General features: G+C 48.8%; 7 protein-coding genes across 7 annotated transcripts; 5 read left to right on the top strand and 2 right to left on the bottom strand.

Moving 5' to 3' along the window:
• Window positions 1-976: 976 nt before the first annotated feature.
• On the top strand, window positions 977-3295 carry F5891DRAFT_987717 (uncharacterized protein; the record flags this gene model as incomplete). Its single annotated transcript, XM_041377932.1, has 6 exons — window positions 977-1114; window positions 1178-1915; window positions 1965-2066; window positions 2116-2160; window positions 2207-2567; window positions 2628-3295. 6 exons carry the CDS (start codon window positions 977-979, stop codon window positions 3293-3295), a joined length of 2052 nt encoding a protein of 683 aa, XP_041217264.1.
• A 1191-nt stretch (window positions 3296-4486) lies between these two features.
• Window positions 4487-6810, top strand: F5891DRAFT_1199086 (uncharacterized protein; the record flags this gene model as incomplete). Its single annotated transcript, XM_041368709.1, has 6 exons — window positions 4487-4621; window positions 4670-5296; window positions 5359-5460; window positions 5520-5564; window positions 5613-6054; window positions 6107-6810. The coding sequence occupies 6 exons, from the start codon at window positions 4487-4489 to the stop codon at window positions 6808-6810; spliced, it is 2055 nt and encodes a 684-aa protein (XP_041217263.1).
• A 1343-nt stretch (window positions 6811-8153) lies between these two features.
• Window positions 8154-10287, bottom strand: F5891DRAFT_987715 (uncharacterized protein; the record flags this gene model as incomplete). Its single annotated transcript, XM_041377931.1, has 8 exons — window positions 8154-8668; window positions 8724-9084; window positions 9120-9182; window positions 9233-9346; window positions 9397-9742; window positions 9771-9923; window positions 9986-10089; window positions 10150-10287. The coding sequence occupies 8 exons, from the start codon at window positions 10285-10287 to the stop codon at window positions 8154-8156; spliced, it is 1794 nt and encodes a 597-aa protein (XP_041217262.1).
• Window positions 10288-10605: 318 nt separating this feature from the next.
• F5891DRAFT_1199083 (uncharacterized protein) lies at window positions 10606-12562 on the top strand (the record flags this gene model as incomplete). The annotated part of the gene is made up of 8 exons (XM_041368708.1): window positions 10606-10879; window positions 10934-11005; window positions 11057-11110; window positions 11162-11278; window positions 11346-11993; window positions 12040-12123; window positions 12176-12220; window positions 12327-12562. The coding sequence occupies 8 exons, from the start codon at window positions 10606-10608 to the stop codon at window positions 12560-12562; spliced, it is 1530 nt and encodes a 509-aa protein (XP_041217261.1).
• A 578-nt stretch (window positions 12563-13140) lies between these two features.
• Window positions 13141-15090, bottom strand: F5891DRAFT_1199082 (uncharacterized protein; the record flags this gene model as incomplete). Its single annotated transcript, XM_041368707.1, has 6 exons — window positions 13141-13997; window positions 14049-14213; window positions 14259-14362; window positions 14411-14607; window positions 14648-14833; window positions 14884-15090. 6 exons carry the CDS (start codon window positions 15088-15090, stop codon window positions 13141-13143), a joined length of 1716 nt encoding a protein of 571 aa, XP_041217260.1.
• Window positions 15091-15361: 271 nt separating this feature from the next.
• F5891DRAFT_1199081 (uncharacterized protein) lies at window positions 15362-17382 on the top strand (the record flags this gene model as incomplete). The annotated part of the gene is made up of 8 exons (XM_041368706.1): window positions 15362-15514; window positions 15564-15691; window positions 15740-16217; window positions 16269-16452; window positions 16501-16624; window positions 16678-16762; window positions 16815-17208; window positions 17258-17382. 8 exons carry the CDS (start codon window positions 15362-15364, stop codon window positions 17380-17382), a joined length of 1671 nt encoding a protein of 556 aa, XP_041217259.1.
• A 1042-nt stretch (window positions 17383-18424) lies between these two features.
• Window positions 18425-18661, top strand: F5891DRAFT_927307 (uncharacterized protein; the record flags this gene model as incomplete). The annotated part of the gene is made up of 1 exon (XM_041373895.1): window positions 18425-18661. A coding segment is annotated over one exon (237 nt), but the record flags the coding sequence as incomplete, so codon positions are not given.
• Window positions 18662-18895: the final 234 nt, after the last annotated feature.

The following is an 18895-nucleotide window of genomic DNA, read 5'->3' as shown; positions in this document are numbered from 1 at the left end:
GAGTTGTACGGTCTTTCTGTTTCACTCACAGATGTCCCCGAAGCGATATTCTCAGCATCCACAGACTCATCCCATCATCTGTCACAAGGATCCGATGTCTCGGTGATATCATGCATTTCTCTACAGCTAGTTAGTGTCTATCCGAGTTGTGTGCGATCACCTGCATCCAGGCTGTGAATCTTCATTTGTACGGTTAAACGGTCCTACTAAGCTCTCCTCTGAAATATCAATGTCAGAAAATGATTCAGAATTTGCATATCCGTTAGCTAGTGAAGCAGCCGTTGTTGTAATGTCATGTCCGTGAACCATGTCAAGGGAAAAGATATCTTCAACAATATCGAAGGCAGAACGCAGCTCTGCCGATTTATATCCTGCGTGGGAGTTCCTACCACGCCCGGATTTGAAGAGTCGCAGGCCGACTTACCGTTCAATCTTGGCAGTACCGACTTGGGTGGAATGCATAAGATCATGATGGCACTTATCCACGCCACCGAGCATGGTGACCATTCCCATTGGCATTGAGCTGTATCCGAAGACTCGATCTGTGTCGGAACTGTTGGAGTCAGAGAACAATCATAGCTACTATGGCAATTAAGAAGCCTATATGAAGCATTTGCACCGAGTCATCGGAATTCGAACACGTGGTCATGGTAAAACAAACATGTTTGCCTACCATGAATGTGTCATTTGAAATAAGGAAGTCAGGGAAGGCTTACCATGCAAATAATATGCTTCCATATTTGGACAACCCAGCCGTGGCAACCAAATGCGTGGGATAACGATCGCTGAAGAAGTTGTATTACATCATAATTATATTGACCCAACCACGTTGAGCCTTGCCAAAATGCGTTCTCGGAAAAACCCATGACCGACGTATCGGTATAAGTCCCGAGACTTGATAAAAAAAAATCATTGGACCCATCTTTCTTGTCGTATACCATCGTCAATTACTCACTGCAGTTTGTATATACTGAGAATGACACCTTCGGAAATTGCAAACAAAGCCTTCGACACCACGCTTGAGGTTGTACAACTGCTGATGAAGCATTGTATGAAATTAAAGGAAAGTGACCCAGCCGCGTTGATAATCTCAGATGAGATCGCTAAACGGGTGGTAAGCTTCGCTGCCTACAACTGTCAATGTATTTTTGTAGACAAACAACTCAATTTGTCGCAGGCTAAAGATTTGAAGCTTTACGGGGGAAACGCCACATCGTTCTCCCCTCAGCTGCTGTCGTTTGCAGCTGTAGTACGGCAGCATTCAAAAGCTGGGAGATTTGTATCATTGCCCGACTGGAACTCCGTGATGGACAACGACCCGCGCATCAAGACACACCCGCTGTTCCATAAGACTGTAGGCTATCGTCCCTATCTTGCGTATCCCGACGCAGAACCAGAATCCAGCATGCCATCATCCGCTGTCCCGCTGGAGCCTCATTCAACGATAGGGACCGTCGTGGAAGCCTCTACACCTCAACAGCTTGTCACATCAATGGCCCCACAGCTCATTCAATTGCTCCATGTCGTCCCGGAGGTGAAACCGCTCCTTGTCGTCCTGGAGGTGAAACCGCTCCATGTCGTCCCGGAGATGCAACTGATGACATCTGAGCCGCCATCCCCCGCTGCACCGGGCGTGGAACCCATGATGTCAGGTGTCCGAAGTACCATAACGCCCATGGTCATACCGGAACTGCCACCACAGGTTTCAATACGTCCCGTGACCGTCGGACAAAACAAGGGGAATATCAGAACGGCACGGCAGATATTCCCACCTACTGGTAACCAGCAGAAAAGGAAAATGGACGACAGCGAACCCGAACCCCGCCGAGCATCCCGGAAACCAGTCCCGAAACGAAAGAGGAAGTTTGAGTCAGATGAAGAGGAGACGAATGCCACCAGTACCATTCATGTTAAGGTGACTCTGAGAGCATTTCTCTGTATGTTGCTAATTTGCATTTTTGCAGCAGAGGGGGTCGTCGGTGAAGGCCAGTCATGCTGTCAATCGAACGGACATGCCTCCATCCGACTTTGTGGACGACAGAGGTTTTTGGGATGCAGAAACTAGGGTAAGTTGTTCATGTAGATGGGGTTACCGTCTTATTTGGGTTCATCTAGCCTGCCGGATGGGGCCTAGATGCTACAGTTGCTACTTCGGTAGAGGTAAGCAGACCATCGCATTTCAGTAATATGCCCTCACATATTCCAGCATTCCGTTCGCTACCATCCCCGCAAATGCGACAAATGCATCAACATGGACGTGCCATGCATTGTGCTGCCTGATAAGAAGTTCGGGTTTACAAGACTCGCTTGTGCGAACTGCGATGAGATGAAGATTACCTGCGCGATCGACGGTGCCGGTGTCCGGCAAAGGCTACAAGCAAAGGCACAGGGAGCTGCGAAGAACACCGGCAGCAATGCACCGCTCAAACGTTCTAGGACGCGTGCACCCAAGTCACGTGCGGCCGTCACAGCACCTGTCGCATCGGCTCCTGTGAAGAGAACTAAACCGTCCAAACGTTCATCCTCCCTTGTCCTACAGAAAGGTCTGCCGGACAATCCTCCGATTGGTAAGCACATTCATCATATCCTTCGGACTTGCTCACCGCGTATTTTGACGACATATTCAGAGGTCAGGCAAGGACAGATGAACTTGATGCCGGATGGTGCAAACTTGCAGGCGCCACCGAATGTACAAGTATTCAGATCTCTGCAACTCCCACCGGTCGACATGCTAGCACCGATCGTTCCATCCGTGCCAGCCGCCCCCTCAGAGCCGGAACCCACTGCAAGAGCCATATTGCAAAGCATCCATGACCTTGGCAGGAGATTTGATCTCCTGGCAACCAATGAGCGGATGGATGCTTTGGATGTGAGGGTAGATTCAGTAGAGCGGAAGATTACCCTGAGGCTGACAGCGCTGGAGGAACGGTTCGCCGTATCCATTGCGCATCAGGAGTCGTTGTCACAATCAATCGGTAATCATTCAATGTCCTTACGGGTGCACAGCAACAATCCGGGTGCACATTTTCCTCGCGCCGACGGTAGTACGCACCCACCCCGGCACCTACCAGAACCAACCATCATGTCATGGCTGACACATAATCATGCCGGTGATGAACATCCTGGCATCTCCACTATAGGCAGGGAGTACACCCATGCATGGGACCAGTCTCTTACGACGGGTATGCAAGGCGACGCCCAGGCCTCGACATCTAGTTGGCGGCCGACATATTTCCTGGATCCTCCTTATATACACGAGCCTTCTATTGCATCTTCCCCGTTGTCTAGCACGTAACCTGTCAGAACACAGGAGTAGATCTTGACTGCACAACCCGTTCATCCCTTGATTTGCATTCCGATGTGACATCACATTTTGCCTAACTTTCATTACAATTTTGGTAGATAAGGCAGGTTAAATTTGCTTAGTAACAAATGTACACAGGTGATCTCGGTGATCGAAAGGAAACTTCAATCCACGAATGTGCTCGGAATATGTTAGAGAATGCGTGAACTATCATGGAATCGCCTGTATCCGACACAGAGGAAGCGCTTCCGGATGGTTTAATGTCAGTTATGGCACCTCCCACCCAATGGGAATGTAGCTGGTTGGTCGTCTGGTATGTGGTCGGCTCGGATGTCCTGTCAATATAATATCATGCACGAACCGACCGGTAGGTATGGTGCCAATGCAGCTGCGCAGATGTTTCTGATGATCTCGGACACCGTGGATGTCCGGGTTCAATCGCCATTTGGTGATGCATCATGACAAGGCCCGCAGCATATGGATCATCGCAGGTGGATCTTAGGGGCTGGCGCTAAATGCAACGGCTACCAGACACCATGCTAAAGGTCTTGATGAAATTATTGTGTCAAATATATCTGGGACCAAGCTGAATTCCTAATGCATGTTGTGCCGGATATTACGAACTTTCGCTGAGCAATCACTGCTCTCATTTTCTAGCTTCGATAATGTTCCTTGGTGCATTTCACATCCTTACATTCCACTCCGGATCCAGTTGTTGTCCCCACTTCGGAGGAGTTTGCAATGATAATTGAACAAACGCATCTCACCACTCAATTCCATCCTTTGTTCTGTAAATGGCATGCTGCTGCCTCGGATTTGCTGGGCACGATTACCATCGGCAGAGACACTGAAGGCAGTATCATCCACACCCGCATGCAGGAGGGTAGCACAAACAAACCTATTTGACTATGATAGTTCAATCCAAGGTGTTGATGTGTCAATAGCTGGATTACAGGCGTGGAAACCAAATACATCGGACAATGGTAGCGACAGGCATGGAATTACGTCATAATGTAATTATACCGAGTCTACATTACCATGCTTTCACAACGTACTTCCTCGGAAACATCCACAACCGACGATCTTTGTATAAATTCCGATACTTGTGCAAATTCTTAGTGTCACCTTTCTTTCCTTGGCGTATAGTTGCATTACACAAACTTGTTTGTTTTCAACACCGCTATGAGGCCCGATGTAGCAAATGACGCGCTCAACACCACGCTTGCGACTTTGCAATCGCTCATCAGGCGTTGTATCCACTTGAAACAGGAAGATCCAGAAGCCCTGAAGCTATCGGATGAGATTGCTAGACGCGTTGTAAGTCTACTTTCGTTTACATTGATTTGATTGTTCAAATTGGCACAGGCAAAAGACTTGAGGCTTTATGGAGGACATGCGACATCATTCTCCCCCCAGCTCTTGTCCTGTGCAGCCGTTGTGCGTCAATATTCTAAGGGTGGCGCCTTTGAAAGTTTGCCCGACTGGAACTCTGTGGTCGATGATGATCAGAGCCACCCGCGCTTCCACAAGACGTTGAACTACCGTCCTCTCGCTGCAGTTGGAACTCTTCCTGTTTTGGAGGATCACGCTACCGGGTCATCGTCTATAAGTAAACCTCTCACTGTTCCTGCGGCTATCCGTCCTTTGATAACACAAGCTCCCGCACTTCCAGCAAACTTCACGCCGCTGTCCCCATTGCCGGCCTCTCTGCAGCTAGAACCGCTGACTCCTCTTGCTCCATCAGTCGCTTCTGCTACCCCTGCCACAACAAAGTACAAGCTCTTCGTGCCAGGCAATATGTCAAACAGGGTCAAGCTTACTCCGCACCCTACGAATGACAAGAAGAGAAAGGCTGAAGAAGACGATACTGATTCGGCGGACGCTCCCAGTTCCCCATCTAGATCTCTCAAGCAGAATCTGAAAAGAATGAAGAAGTTATCGTCTCATGATGCACAAGATCAACTCCGTATAACTAAGAATGGAAGTACAAATGTAGGTCTAGCAACCGTTCCTCATCAATCGCCGATGCAAGCTTGTCACTGACATTGCCCAAGGACACATCGTCGGCGGCGGAATCTGAAAAGGTATCGGACCCGGAAGCTCAGGATGCGATTGACAAGGCCTCTGATGATATTTTCTGGGACGCAGAAACTAGGGTCAGTGACTTCCAGCTCTGGCTCGGTGCTCTGTAGAACTAACTATACAAATATTTCAGCCTCATGATTGGGATCTAGATTCAACGATTGCCACAGCGGTGGAGGTATGTGCGTTTGACCTATCAACGGTAGCACCTGTTGACCCACGTCAGCATTCTATTCGCTACCATCCCCGGAAATGTGACAAATGCGAGAAATTAAGCATACCTTGCATTGTTCTGCTGGATAAAAAAGTTGGATGTACGCGACTCGCTTGCGCCAATTGTGACAAGACAAAGGTGACTTGCGCAATAAATGGTATGGGTGTCTGGGACAGGTTGCAGGCTGAAGCCAAAGCAAAGGCAGTGGCACGAGTAGCCGAACCTCCCAAGCGCTCCAGGTCACGTGTCCCAAAGGCTCGAGCCGTCAAAAAGACATTTAAAAAAGCTTCCCCGGCTGTACCGAGCATTCCACCAGTACCTTCAGCCACCGATGTTATGGAAGATAATGTTGAACATGGCAGTGAGCACAGCACCCTCCAAAAGGCAGCACCGAGCATTCCGGCAGTGTCATCGTCCTCCCATGTTATGGAAGATATTATTGTCGAACATGGTAGTGAGTGCAGCTGCGCCAGAATTGCGCCTCGACTCATTTGTTACTGCCTTAGATGTTGAGGAACAACCGATACATTTGACATTGGCTCCTGCCGAAGCTACATTGCCCCCACCAATTGCTGCACCAATTATGATCGACCATCCGAAGGACATCCACCCGATGGAATCCACCCATCCTAAGAACACCCACTCTATGGAAGCCAGCCATCCGGCGGAGCCCGAGCCGACTGCAAAAGATATTCTGCAGGCCATCCGGGACCTTGGAAGCAAGTTTGACCTCCTCGCCACGAATGATCGGGTGGATGCATTGGATGCCAAGGTTGTTTTAGTGGAGGAAGTCTTCGGCCACCGGCTGGCAACGTTGGAGCAACGCATGAATTCCTCCGATGCACAATGGAAGGCGATGACATTGTCAGTCGGACATTTGACAAATTGTCTCCGGGACCACAAAGATGACCTCGAAGCCCATAGACTCCGCGTGAACACCACTGCCTATGCACCTCCACAGCACCCGACTGCTCAGCTTCCAGCGTGGCTCCATGGTGCCAGTGGTGTCGATGATCTGGGTATCTCCACTGTCGGCAGACAGTGGACACATGCATGGGACCCATCCGTCGCAACGGGTGCGCACGGCTGCCTCGAAACATCTGCATCGGCTATGCGGACAGGTTATCCTCCGGATACCCCCGTTCTTCGGGAAGCTTCAGTTGAATCCTCCCGATTGTCCAGCATGTCATCCACTATGTCTGATAAGTAGACTGTTGAATTGACATAAGTTGTTGGACCGGTGTCACGTAATTTCATACTGTTTTGACTGATCGGTTGATATGCTTTACTTTGGATACTAATGCTGTAGTTGACCATTCTTACTGCATTTACATTCCAAGTGTGCTATTTGAGTTCTCAATGCCAACAAAGGAAGGCGGGACTTATCATCATTATCATCCTCGGTGCAAATATTCGTCGACACCCAGCGCTGTATTTGTTTGCCGGTTATTCCTTACTCAAGAGAAGTTCTATTTTGACATACAAGGCTGCGTAACGGGAGTCTCCGAATCGACATATGCGAAAAATTCCATGATAAATACGGGACCTGCAGATGATTGATAGGGGATTTGATTTCCGACCTAAAAGGATACCTAAATCTTCAGAATTAGTCTGTTTGGTAGGTTTTGGTGCTCGATATGATTTGTTGGGCTCATCCGTCTCTATCTCCGAGAATGAGTTAGCTGGGATCATTTGCAATGAAAAGGGTCTTGGGATCAGTAAATTTGACCTGGGACAAAGGAAATGCTAAATTAACTGAACCCATTAGCCTCGATTTCATCCTAGTCCGGTTCTGGAGATCATTGATTGGGCCCATCCATGTCCCCTACCGATGCTAGATTCCCTCAGCCCATAACCTGGACAGATGGATCAAACCGATGATTACAAGAAGACTTCCACCTGGATGGTGCCGGAACGCGTAAAGGATGAACTCAGCTTCATAGTTCGAGCATATTTGGGCTCTGGACGCGAGACAAATGGTCCTAGAAACATGCATAGGTATTATTCATTAATTTGATTCTAGTTTCGATGAAAAATTGGCATTGATCGCATTGATTGCATTGATATAAGTGCAGGAGGGTACGCTCTGGAATGGTGCGTCCCTTGTATCTGTAAGGGTCTGGAATGGTTTTGGCTGACATTTTGTGCTCACAAATGTATTGCCACACTCGGAGGCAGGGGGAATGCTGTAGTAGCATCAGAATAGAGTTTATAGATTTATGTTAACATATCTGTATTCACATCCTGCCGGTGTAAATATGACAGGTGACCCTTTTTATTGTCTATCTTCTCATGTGCACCGTTTGCACCATCCGAGCACATATCTTTGTATTTGCTCTCATACCAAATTTAACTAGGCTGGTGCACTACAATTGTGATAAAAATCAATTCAAATCCCATGTAACTGTGAAATACGAAAACAGGAAACACCATGAACTCAGTACATGCCGCTGGTAACGATCCACCCCTCTGATCTCGCAGGTGTGGGGCGCAGATGAGCCTCATGCTGAATGCCGATGTCCCGTCGTCACCTTCCATATCCATCATAACCGACTAATTGCATCCATGGTTGCGTTCCCTACCGACGATCGAGATTCCCAGGCGTTCATCCACGGGGGCATTTTGCAGCGCATATTTGGTGCGGTTGGAGGAGCCAGGACGGTGAGCGGCCAGATCGTCCTTATGGATTTGCAAGGACATTGACAGATTATCCATCGACGATGCGACCGACTGCCAACACGCATCCGAGGCAGTGATCTGGTTCTCCAGCACCATCAGCCTCCATCCAAACCTGTCCTCCACCGAATCAACCCTTGCATCCAATGCGTCCACCCGCTCATTGATTGCAAGGAGATCGAATCTCCTGCCAAGGTCCTGGATGCTCCGCAAGATGTCTGTTCCGCTGGGTTCAGGAACCGGGAGATTGGTGGGTCCTGGTGGCTGCAATGGAGCCGGAATTGAAATGATTTCAGGGAGTCCCATTTCCGATTGTTTGGAAGGGTCGGACGTCTGGATGTTTTGGTGCGCTAGCAGAGCCGGATGCTTAGGCCTTGAGTTGGTAGGTTGCTCTGAGTTAGGGACCAAAATTTTAATATGTTTGAATGATGTCACGGATAGGCATACCGTTTGGCGGGTCGTCCACGGTAACAGTCTGAGCCACACGAGAGGACCAACGAGTGGCCGGTTTCATGGTCTTGGCCGGAGTAGATTTTGCCAGATTGTTTGCGGCAGGGCGTGGCTTTTTTGCACGTGACCTAGGGCGATTGGAAAGAGGATTGATTTTCGGTTCATCAACAGCTTCCTTCGCCTTTACTTGCAACCTCTTCCGGACACCAACGCCGTCAATTGTGCAGGCGATCTTCATCTCATCGCAGTTTGCACAAACTAGTCTGATGCATCCAGGCTTCTTGTCCGGGAGAACTATGCAAGGAACCTTCAACTTGACACATTTGTCACATTGCCGTGGGTGGTAGCGCACGGAAATCTGTGCCATGCATTAAGCTAATATTGACAGCGTACATTTGCTTGCTTGCCTACCTCCATCATTGTGGCGATGTTGGAATCCAAACCCCATCCGACAGGCTAGAAGGGTGCAAGTAAGACCCGGAATCACCGAGGCAGAGACGACTTACCCTAGTTTTTTTGTCCCAAAAACCTTTGTCGTTCACCAAATCTGTTGCGGACGTGTCGGCTGATATGGCATCGGGAGCCCCAGCATTGAATGTCTTTACCGACACCGTCTTGTGCTATATCAATTCCTCGTGAGCAATGAACAGATATATACCATCAGAGTCACCTTAACATGGGTGGTGCCAGTGTCCCCGGTGTCTCCTTCATCCAACATATACTTCTTCTTCCATTTGCGAATCGGCTTCTGGGAAATGGGAGTTGGTGTGCATCCATGAACTACCTCCGCTTCTTTGCCGTCATTGTCGCTCTCTTCCACTTTCCTTTTCCTCTTCCTGGGCTGTGCGGTTGTCTCTGTCTTCATGCTTCCAGCCGCATGGATACCGTGTCTCACCATCGCAGGGGCGATAGAACGTGGCAGGCAGGTCGGTGGCGGGAATACCAATGGGGGGATGGCATTGCTTCGGATGTCTGATCTCATGAGTTCTGTAACCGGAACCCCCGGGGTTTGTAACCTGGGCGTTCTTGGTAGCACTTCATTACCAGCTGATGGAGCTGGTTGCGTCGCCTTCCATGAGCCGAGCCGAGGGGGTCTGATCGATTCCGAAAGAGTCTTTACCGTGGACTCCGCCGTCGCCAGTGGTCAGTTGGGGTTCAGCAAAGGTGGAGGGGCGGTAGTCCACAGTCTTGTGGAACCTGCAGGGTGACTCTTAATGCGTGGGTCGTCGTCTATGACGGTCTTCCAGTCGGGCAATGACACAAAGATGCCGGCCTTGGAGTGCTCCCGTACTACGGCGGCACAGGATAGCAGCTTAGGGGAGAACGATGTAGCGCTCCCCCCATAAAGCTTTAAATCTTTTGCCTGCACCAAATTGAGTTAGTTATCCAAAATACAGTACAGATCCGGTGGAGCGACACTCACCAGGCATCTGGCGATCTCATCCGATAACGTCAGTGTGCCTGGATCACTTTCCTTTAATTTCAAACAACGCTTCATCAGCGACTGTACAGTCTCGAGTGTAGCCTGGAGAGCGTTGTTTGCAATTTCCGAAGGTGTCATCACAGGTCTATAGAATTTAGTGAGCAACGGGTGATGGTATACGCAAAGAAAGACGACTTCGATTATTTTTAAATAAGTCTCGGGATTTATACCGATGCCTCGGTTATGGGCAGTTTCCGAGAACGCGTGGCCATTGTCGAAGCACGGTGCTGTGGACCTGTTAACAACTTGGTCACGTGATACAACTTCTTCTGTGATCATTGTTCCACTGCATTCCTGCTGCCACAGTGGCAAAGTCGGGTGATCCACATATCTAAGTTAGTATATCTTGGCACATCGTAGTCCTTCCCCGATCTCCTTATTTTACACAGAACAGTCATGTTTGGAAAACGCGTTCGCTTTGCTACTTCAGTATATTCGGATGATCAGGACTCGGTCACCAGTGCTACTTCTTACAGCAGCTATGACAATTCCTCTGACTCCTACAGACCCTCGTGCAGCAACTCTCCGGAGATAGCAAAACACAAATTCGAAGGGCCACTCGCCTGGTGGAGTGGATACACACCGTTAGACTCATGGATTCCGCCCATGCCTTCCCAGATACCGAGGTTTAAGGGACTGATCGGAGTGGAACCTTATATAAGGTTCAAACGTAAGTCAGGTCTCGAAGCTTCTGATCCGGGATTGCTAAAAACTCGTAATGCAGAATATAAATTGGCTGACGAGGTACGGTTAAGCCAAGAGTGGACAAACGATCCCATCGCAAACAGGGACATAAGTATGTTAATTCTGGCCTGACTTGTATCGCTAAGCTAACCTTACAACGCAGGATACGACATGTGCTTCTTAGGAGAATTTGATGAAGTTACAAGCATGCTAGCAGGTTTGTCACATCCCGTCACATCCTGGATATATTCTAACATGATTTTGGAAGATATCCATGTCCTTGACATGCTTCATGGTCCTGCCGTTACTCGAACGGCCGGTCCACGATCCCAAGGACTCACGAACTTGGACCAGTCGCCTCTCAGTTACATACAGGAGAATGGCGGTTCCATGGATTCAATCCATGTGCGATGATGAGCAGGCCGGATAAATGTGAGTACCTTTGTATCCAGCTTGGATGGAACTAATCGGCGGCATAGCTGCGGATGACATCGCCAGATCACCGACAACGGACCCTTATGACTGCGGTTGGGAGATAAATTCGGCTGCCGAATATATCGCTCCGGGCTTGTTCTCAGCAGAGCAAGTAGATCTGTACGACTGCGGATGGGAGGATCACATGGACGTCGAAACGTCGGGAGTGAAGGACTTTCCCCGAGACTTTGGATGGGAGGATGATTCGAAGAAGGACGGTCCGGCAAAGAGTCTGCCGATGGGTGAGGAAGAAGATGCCTACGACTGCGGATGGGAGGATGCTATGGAGATCCAACCCGCAGCCTCATCGATGACTCTCGGCGACGAAGAAGATCCATATGACTGTGGATGGGGGGATCAGCAAAATGATACCGCAGCGCCCATATCCAGTGCTGCAACGGAGGACCTGTATGATTGCGGATGGGAGGACGAAGAGGATGCCAACCGTGTGTCCGAGGTCGCGAATCTCGAGGACCCTTATGACTGCGGATGGGGAAATGATGATACCGACAACCTGGATGTTGTATCCAGGAATGACCCTTCAAGCAAACAATTGGGTCGCCGGATGGATAGTCCGACACCGATGTACGGGCTCGATATAATCGACCTAACATCGTCATCTGCATGTAAGTTATATCTCATCTGCTATATTTGTCGCTAATAGCATTGCAGCTCATAGATCAGAAAGCAATAAAAGATACCAGCCGATGACTATAGAGATACCGGAAGTCATCGACCTGACGTCGGACACTGGATGTGAGTGTTTTCAGATATGCTGCATATGGTGCTAATTGTGCAGCTTGCACAGCGTCTTCACATATGGTGTCCCAACTCAACACTTTTCAGGAGGCTGGTCTGTCAATGCATCGTGCCATCCAGCGACTGAACAGCATCGGAACTCATCAGCATAAGTCATGTTGACTTGTACAATGATTATACCTTACATATATTTGCAACAGGGAATGAGGATGCACAGAATATGGTCACGGATAATCCCTCTGGCACACCAAACCAATTTCCGGCAGGCGTGTTGAGGGCGAACCGGAGGCTCATTGTTGCATATGGAGAAGCACGGGACAGAGTGACGGAGCTCGGTGAGGATGTTGTTGCAATCTACCGATTGCTGGACATCCACAGGCGCATTATGGATCTGTTGGATGCTATGATAACACACCTTCAGCAAGGTGATGAGTAGACATAGCTTGATTTCCAGAAGATTGATGACTTGAATAATCGAAAAGAACTGCGTGGTAGTAGCTTTATGTATTACCATACAAACAAATTGTACAATGTCCATGTCTCCGTATCCGGAGGAGAGAGTTATGATAACACGCATGCAACATCAGTTTGTACTCAAGTTCTTACATAATCATGAGCATATTGGGAATTTGGCTTGCGCATACGTGCTGTGGGAGGGCGGTCAGAAGTTTTGCTCTGGGTACGTTTTGAAGGGGATCCTTCCATAGATTCTTCAGCGACCCGTTTCTTCGGTCTCTTGGTTGCGGGCTCTGTCAGATTCTCAGGGACCGGTTTTACCATTCCTCGGCCTCTTGTCCATTTCGCAGGCGACTCTTCTAAAGTCTCCTCGGCAGGACGTTTCCTTCGTTCCTTCCTTGCATGTTCTCCACCAGTCAGATGCGTTCTATGGGCATTGTATGTGTTGCTGTTCTTGTCGATGCGGAAGCGTCACGATTGACAGGCGCGCTGCGACCAGCCCGGGAGGCTGGTCCCACCAGCCGAACTGGCGGGATGACTGCTTCTACCACTCCGGACTTAGATTCGATCGCATGCAGTACCCTTTGCATTCTGTTTCACAGCTGCCTTTTCTCGACTAACCAGCGCCCTGCTCTCCGTTGAGCTTATGTAGGGGGTCCGAGCCTTAATATTTGGGGCCATGTCCTTCCTGGCATGTTTGTCCGAAGCCGCAATCGCCTTTGAAGGGACATCTTGTTCGACCTCGCTTTCAGAGTCACTGCTACTCATGAGAGCTGCTTGGTGGCGGCGGGTTTGTGACCCCCTACGCAAGTTCTTCCCCTCCATTCGCCTTCCTTTCTCGGGAGGTAGCACATCATCATCCGAGTCCTCAGATAGTTCACCAGAAGACCTATCATCTGCCGTCCCTGTGTAGTGAATATCCTCCTCGGATGACTTGAGTTTGTTCTTAGATTTCTCGCTCTTGTTTCGGGGTGATGAAGATGAGGCGCTCTTCACTACCTTGACTCCGGCACGACGTGCAGCGGCTGGCTTATTGTCCTTCACCTTTTCACCAGAAGATTGTCCAGCCGTAGATTGCCCGTGATAACCGGGCTGCTTTTGCTTTGATCCGGATGATTTCTTCGTCTGGGTGATTGGCCGCGCCCGGCTAGTGACACGTCCATCTTGGTCGGTTGCAAGGACGATGTCCTGGCTATCATTGTCCCACCATCCTATGAATTCGAAGACATGCTCTTCACCTTCCTCCTGTCTGCTATGCCAAAACCGTAAAAGCTCTGTGGCGTGGACCTGCCTTAATTTCGATGGCTCAGCGAGATCGTGACCTTCTGGAAGATATTGTACGGGAATGATCTTTTTGTACCTGGGTATCACATATTTCCATGGGACGGAGACTTTGGGGTCCCCGCAACACCTCCCTTCAGGTTGTTTAGCTCACTACATTCGCCGGAAGGAGGAAATCGACCCACTGTAATGCCATGTCAAAAATGCCCAGACAACTGCCTTCTTTGTATCTAAATCCATGGACGCACATGCAGGGATTACAGGATACCCGTCATCCCCGATGTCAAGGCTATACGTGTTGTCCTGTCTACCCCTCTTCCGAGCAACGGTATTTTTGTCCACATTGCCCTCTTATAACGGTTAGTAGCTACCGGATACATAATGAGGCGGCTTACCGAATACACTTGCAGCATACACGTCCCATTCTGGCTCGATCACTTTCCAGTTCTGAGTCTTCATGAACGACTCGGCACCCCCAAACTCTTGGTTATAGTCATGTCTGTCTGGAGCGTGAGAAGTTGCGGGTCCCAATGGTCTGAAAACACACCCGGACACCTGGACCTTGCTCTCCCCATCCTTCCAAGCTGACAACACGAACACCCTGATCCTGGCGCGGTTCCACATCTCCGATGCAAAGTGTCGAATCATATTGTCGCCTTTCTTTCTTGCGATCTCGACTTTTACATCGTCCGGAATGCCCTCACTATTCCATTCAGTCGGCTGTCTCTTTGGCTTCTTTAAGGTCTTCCGGTGAAAGCGATGCCATCAGCTGGTTTAGGTGAACCGTGTAATGGTTCATCATCTCCTTTGTTCCTGGTTTCGCACCAGTCTCGTCCTCGATTTTTTTCAACAGCTCCTTCTTCCGGAGCGTGTCTATGACACTTCTCTCGGTCCATTTCTGCCCCATCTTGATCAGGGGTTTCCCTTGTTTCTTGGCCTTTGCATGGTTCCGGAACCATGTCTCATATGTCTGAATGCTGATGAGGAGTGCTTCATATGCCAAAATCAATACTAACGCACCGCTTTGCGAGCCTTGGACAATATGATGGACATTACCAGTGCTTTTGTCTGGGCTTCCATTGTAGCTGCTCTCAAGATATTCTTACGCTCCGATGGAGCAGCTGAGCGCCATTGCTCGAGATAAGACTGCAGGACAGCAACCTCTTCTTCATTTGCTGGAGGTTGTTTGTTGGACTCTGAATCAGAGGCTGAGTTGTGGTCTGACATTATCGAAGGACAAGGTACAAATTGAATGGGTCGTGTTTAAAATATTAACCTTTACCTTATTTGTGCTTGGCCTCGGCTATTAAGCGAGCCATGAATGTGAATATATGTTTTGACTGTCCTCAAATTCACACAAGTTCTCAGTAACTACATGGGCAAGTCTAGGGTAAGGACATTGGCTCCGTGGGGAACGGCGCAATGGGTGACATGGAAAACGAAGGAGACCACTCGTGACTTGAAAGGGAAATGGTGCCCAGTCAAACCCAGTCCATCCATGCAGTCCTCTCCAGCAAAGTCTCCCAAAAAACATAATTCCGATTGTGCATGGTATCAATGGTCCACCGATTTCAATGCTGACCATGAGGACTTTGGCGATAAGGTACCAATTGGTGCCCTCAACATACTGTCAGGGAGAAAGAAGACAAAGGTGCATTACAAAATTTACGCCATGGGTTCCGTGCTGAGTGATGTCCCAGAGCCCAAATGATTATCTCCAGAAGTGGAAATTTCGGACAAACAATTATCTCAGAATCCTTCATGAACGAGAGGCTCCACCTGAAGACAAAAAATGCTGTGCATGCGGCTCTGAGTTCCCTGCATATAGGTGCTATGACTGCCTCGGCAACCCGGTATTTTGTCTGAAGTGCTGCAGAGATGAGCACTGGAGACTGCCTTTCCATAAGATAGGCAAATGGAATGGAGGATTTTTCGAGGAAACGTCTCTGACCAAGATAGGTATGGACATTTATCTTGGGCATCAGGGAATGCCTTGTCCAGCACTTGGGGATATCCATGAATGGGAGGACACCGACAGGCCCATATATCAACCGGCAGAGGACTTCCCTACCATACTCGAGCCATCATTCTTGAACCACAAGCAATGCATCACAGTTGTTGACAAGTCCGGAGTCCATTCTATCATGATAAGGTTTTGTCAATGTCCGAATGCTTGCACACCTGATAAGCAATTATTCGAGATGGCCATGTTTCCGGCATCCTTCACCCGACCCAAGACTGTGTTTACCTTTCCGGTGCTGGATGGTTTTGCATTGGACAACTTGGAATGCGGAACTTCAGCAATGAATTACTACAACAAATTGACGTCCAGTATATTTCCGCATCTAGTCCCAGTACGTGTTGCCCATAGAATATCATGGTTATAGCATCTCAATTCATCATAGGATCGTTACAGAGAATTAATGAGAGTGGCACGGCAATGGCAACAGCTGAAGCTGCTTAAATGGAATGGGTTTGCTTATGAGAGCAGAAGTCCGACGTCCGTGGAACTCGCCCTCTTTTGCCCGGCTTACCTGCAGCCCAGTATCAATGCCCCACTCCCAGCCGATAGGAATCCAGATGATCCCAGTTGGCTCTATGCCTGATCACTGGTCATGGACGGCAACTTCAAAGCAGAGCACCTTCATCCCACTCATCTGGACGATGAAGTCTGGTTGACGGATGGACAGTGCTTCATGGTTTCCAAAGACCAATACAAGGCTCATCTCGCAGTTGCAAACAATCTTGTTCAACCTTCCGAGTGCAATAATCACCGAGCCGTTAACAAGGCCAATGCGTCCTGACACAAACTAGAAGCTACCGGGATAGGCGGGTGCGCGTGCACCCACCACGGCTGTTTTGTGCCTCATTCTGTTGTGGATTTTCAAAAGGGCAAATGGTATGTTTCATGATCCCGTGCACTTGACTCACCGGGTGACGTCCATGATTAGGCAAATGAATATGGACTATGCCCTATGTCACGCATCAAGCCACCACACCGATGGGCTCAGCCAAGCTTTACATTTTATGACATTAATTGTCAATACAACAAACACTTCTGGCATCGGGTGAACAAGAGCCTTCATTTGAGCATCCCTTCTGGAATGGAAATCATACCAGGCATTGGCCTCTGGCATGTTCATGGACACCAAGACAAATGCTATGTTAGGTATGCATCAACATTTATTACCGGTGCCGCTAGGATCGACGGCAAAATCATGGAGACGTTGTGGGCACCTCTGAATATTATATCTCCTGCCATGAGAGGGATGTCCACTCCCCATCGGCAAGAGTGTCTCGATTACCAGATGAATGACTCCAATTTTATGAAGATGATTCGCATGAGTTGAGTCACAAATATCCTTTGTAAAGACTTTCTGATTGCATAATATAGGTGGATTTCTTTGCCAGAAATATAAGGAAGCTATTAAGGGTGTCGCAGAAAGCGCCTCTGCTTTTGACAAGCTCAACGAAACTGCTGATCCTATCATGGTTGCAACATGGGAAGAACAGGACTGATATGCTCATTCACGTCGAGTCACTGATCCATCGGCAATGGATGTATTTGAAGTTCAGTTAAAGAGGGGTGAGCATCTGCTCCATCAGCAGCCGCCCCACAAAACTGATTACATTGACCAGCGCCAACACGAAAGCAACAGAAGCTAGCTTTGCTGTCTTCCTGGGCAGCCAGATTGAGTGGGAATGCGCAACGAGGCGCTGCTACATGGATTGCATCCAGTATTACCATAGAAGAGATGCAGATCACGCTCAGTATGGATATTAGGAGGCTCGGAAGACACCCCACAGAGACCCAAACCTTGGACATATGCAGACACCGGACAAAGTTGCAAAGTCGGATAGATGAATTTACCATTGTGGCAGCGAACTCATCTAGGCGAGGGCTTCGACGTGGATGACGAAATTAGAGATCTCCACTTGGACTTCATGGATGACGATTCGGAAGATAATGGAATTGATGGCAGTGATACCGAATCTGAACTGGAAGCCGATGGACAACAGTGGTGAGATCTCTTCTACCCAGAGAAGATCCTGATCCCTCTGCCATCCAATATCGGCGTAGCACGTTGTGCGGAGCTGGGTGTTGAACACCTCCTTGGTCAAGAAATTGCACTTCGGGAGGGTCAAGCCAATGACGCCTTGCAAGCGATCAGAATGCATCTAGCAGATAAGGCTGTGCTCTTTCATACTGCAGTGCATCCGGCCAAATCACAAGCAAAGTCAACAAGGGCATGGATGCAGGTTCATTTGGTTGAAAGGGTCATCCGACTCAACACAATGATTTATACAAAATGTCGGGCACAACTTGGCCACCTGGAAGCTCATGGCTTACTCAATAAGTACCTCCAGATGGAAAAATGTCATCTCAAAACCACTGCTGCTGTGGCGGACCCCAATGCCTGAGGACAGCGAAATGCAACTCTCCCGTGGTTCTGGTCTCTAGACATACAAGGTGATTCAGTTAGCAGTGATTGGATGAATGAATGTACATCTGTATTTACTTACAATCCAAGTTTTTCGAGCCAAGGCTCAAGATACAACAGTTTACAGGGTTCATTGGGTTCGCATGAAAGCATTACGCAACCGATGGGTGGAAGAACTCTTACTCGTCGAACATGAAATGGGTTGGACCTTGGAGTTTTTCCTCTTCAAAGCAAGCATGTGGTTGAGAAGGCTCATGTCGACCGGCGGGGCAATACCAGAGGGACACAAGTGTTATGCAATTTGGCAGGCCCATATGTACCAAGAACTTGCCAAACATGCACACGCAAACTTTATAAAGACAAATCCAACCTTCCGGCCAATTTCTTAACATATAGGTGTAAGAAGTTGTTCATAGACCTAATATCTCATAGACATCCCACTTTTCTGGAAAATGGAGCATTGTCAATCCAAATTGCATCCGGTGATGTTGAGTGGACGCTCAGCATTGAAATTGATATCACTGCAATTTGTATGCAATCTAACTGGACGCGGATGTCATCAGGTACCATCATTTGTTGGCTAAATGGCA

This window comes from Suillus fuscotomentosus (assembly GCF_016647785.1).
Source record: "Suillus fuscotomentosus strain FC203 chromosome Unknown F5891scaffold_174, whole genome shotgun sequence".
In the NCBI taxonomy this organism is placed as follows: domain Eukaryota; kingdom Fungi; phylum Basidiomycota; class Agaricomycetes; order Boletales; family Suillaceae; genus Suillus; species Suillus fuscotomentosus.
This window is presented reverse-complemented; position numbering and strand designations above follow the sequence as displayed.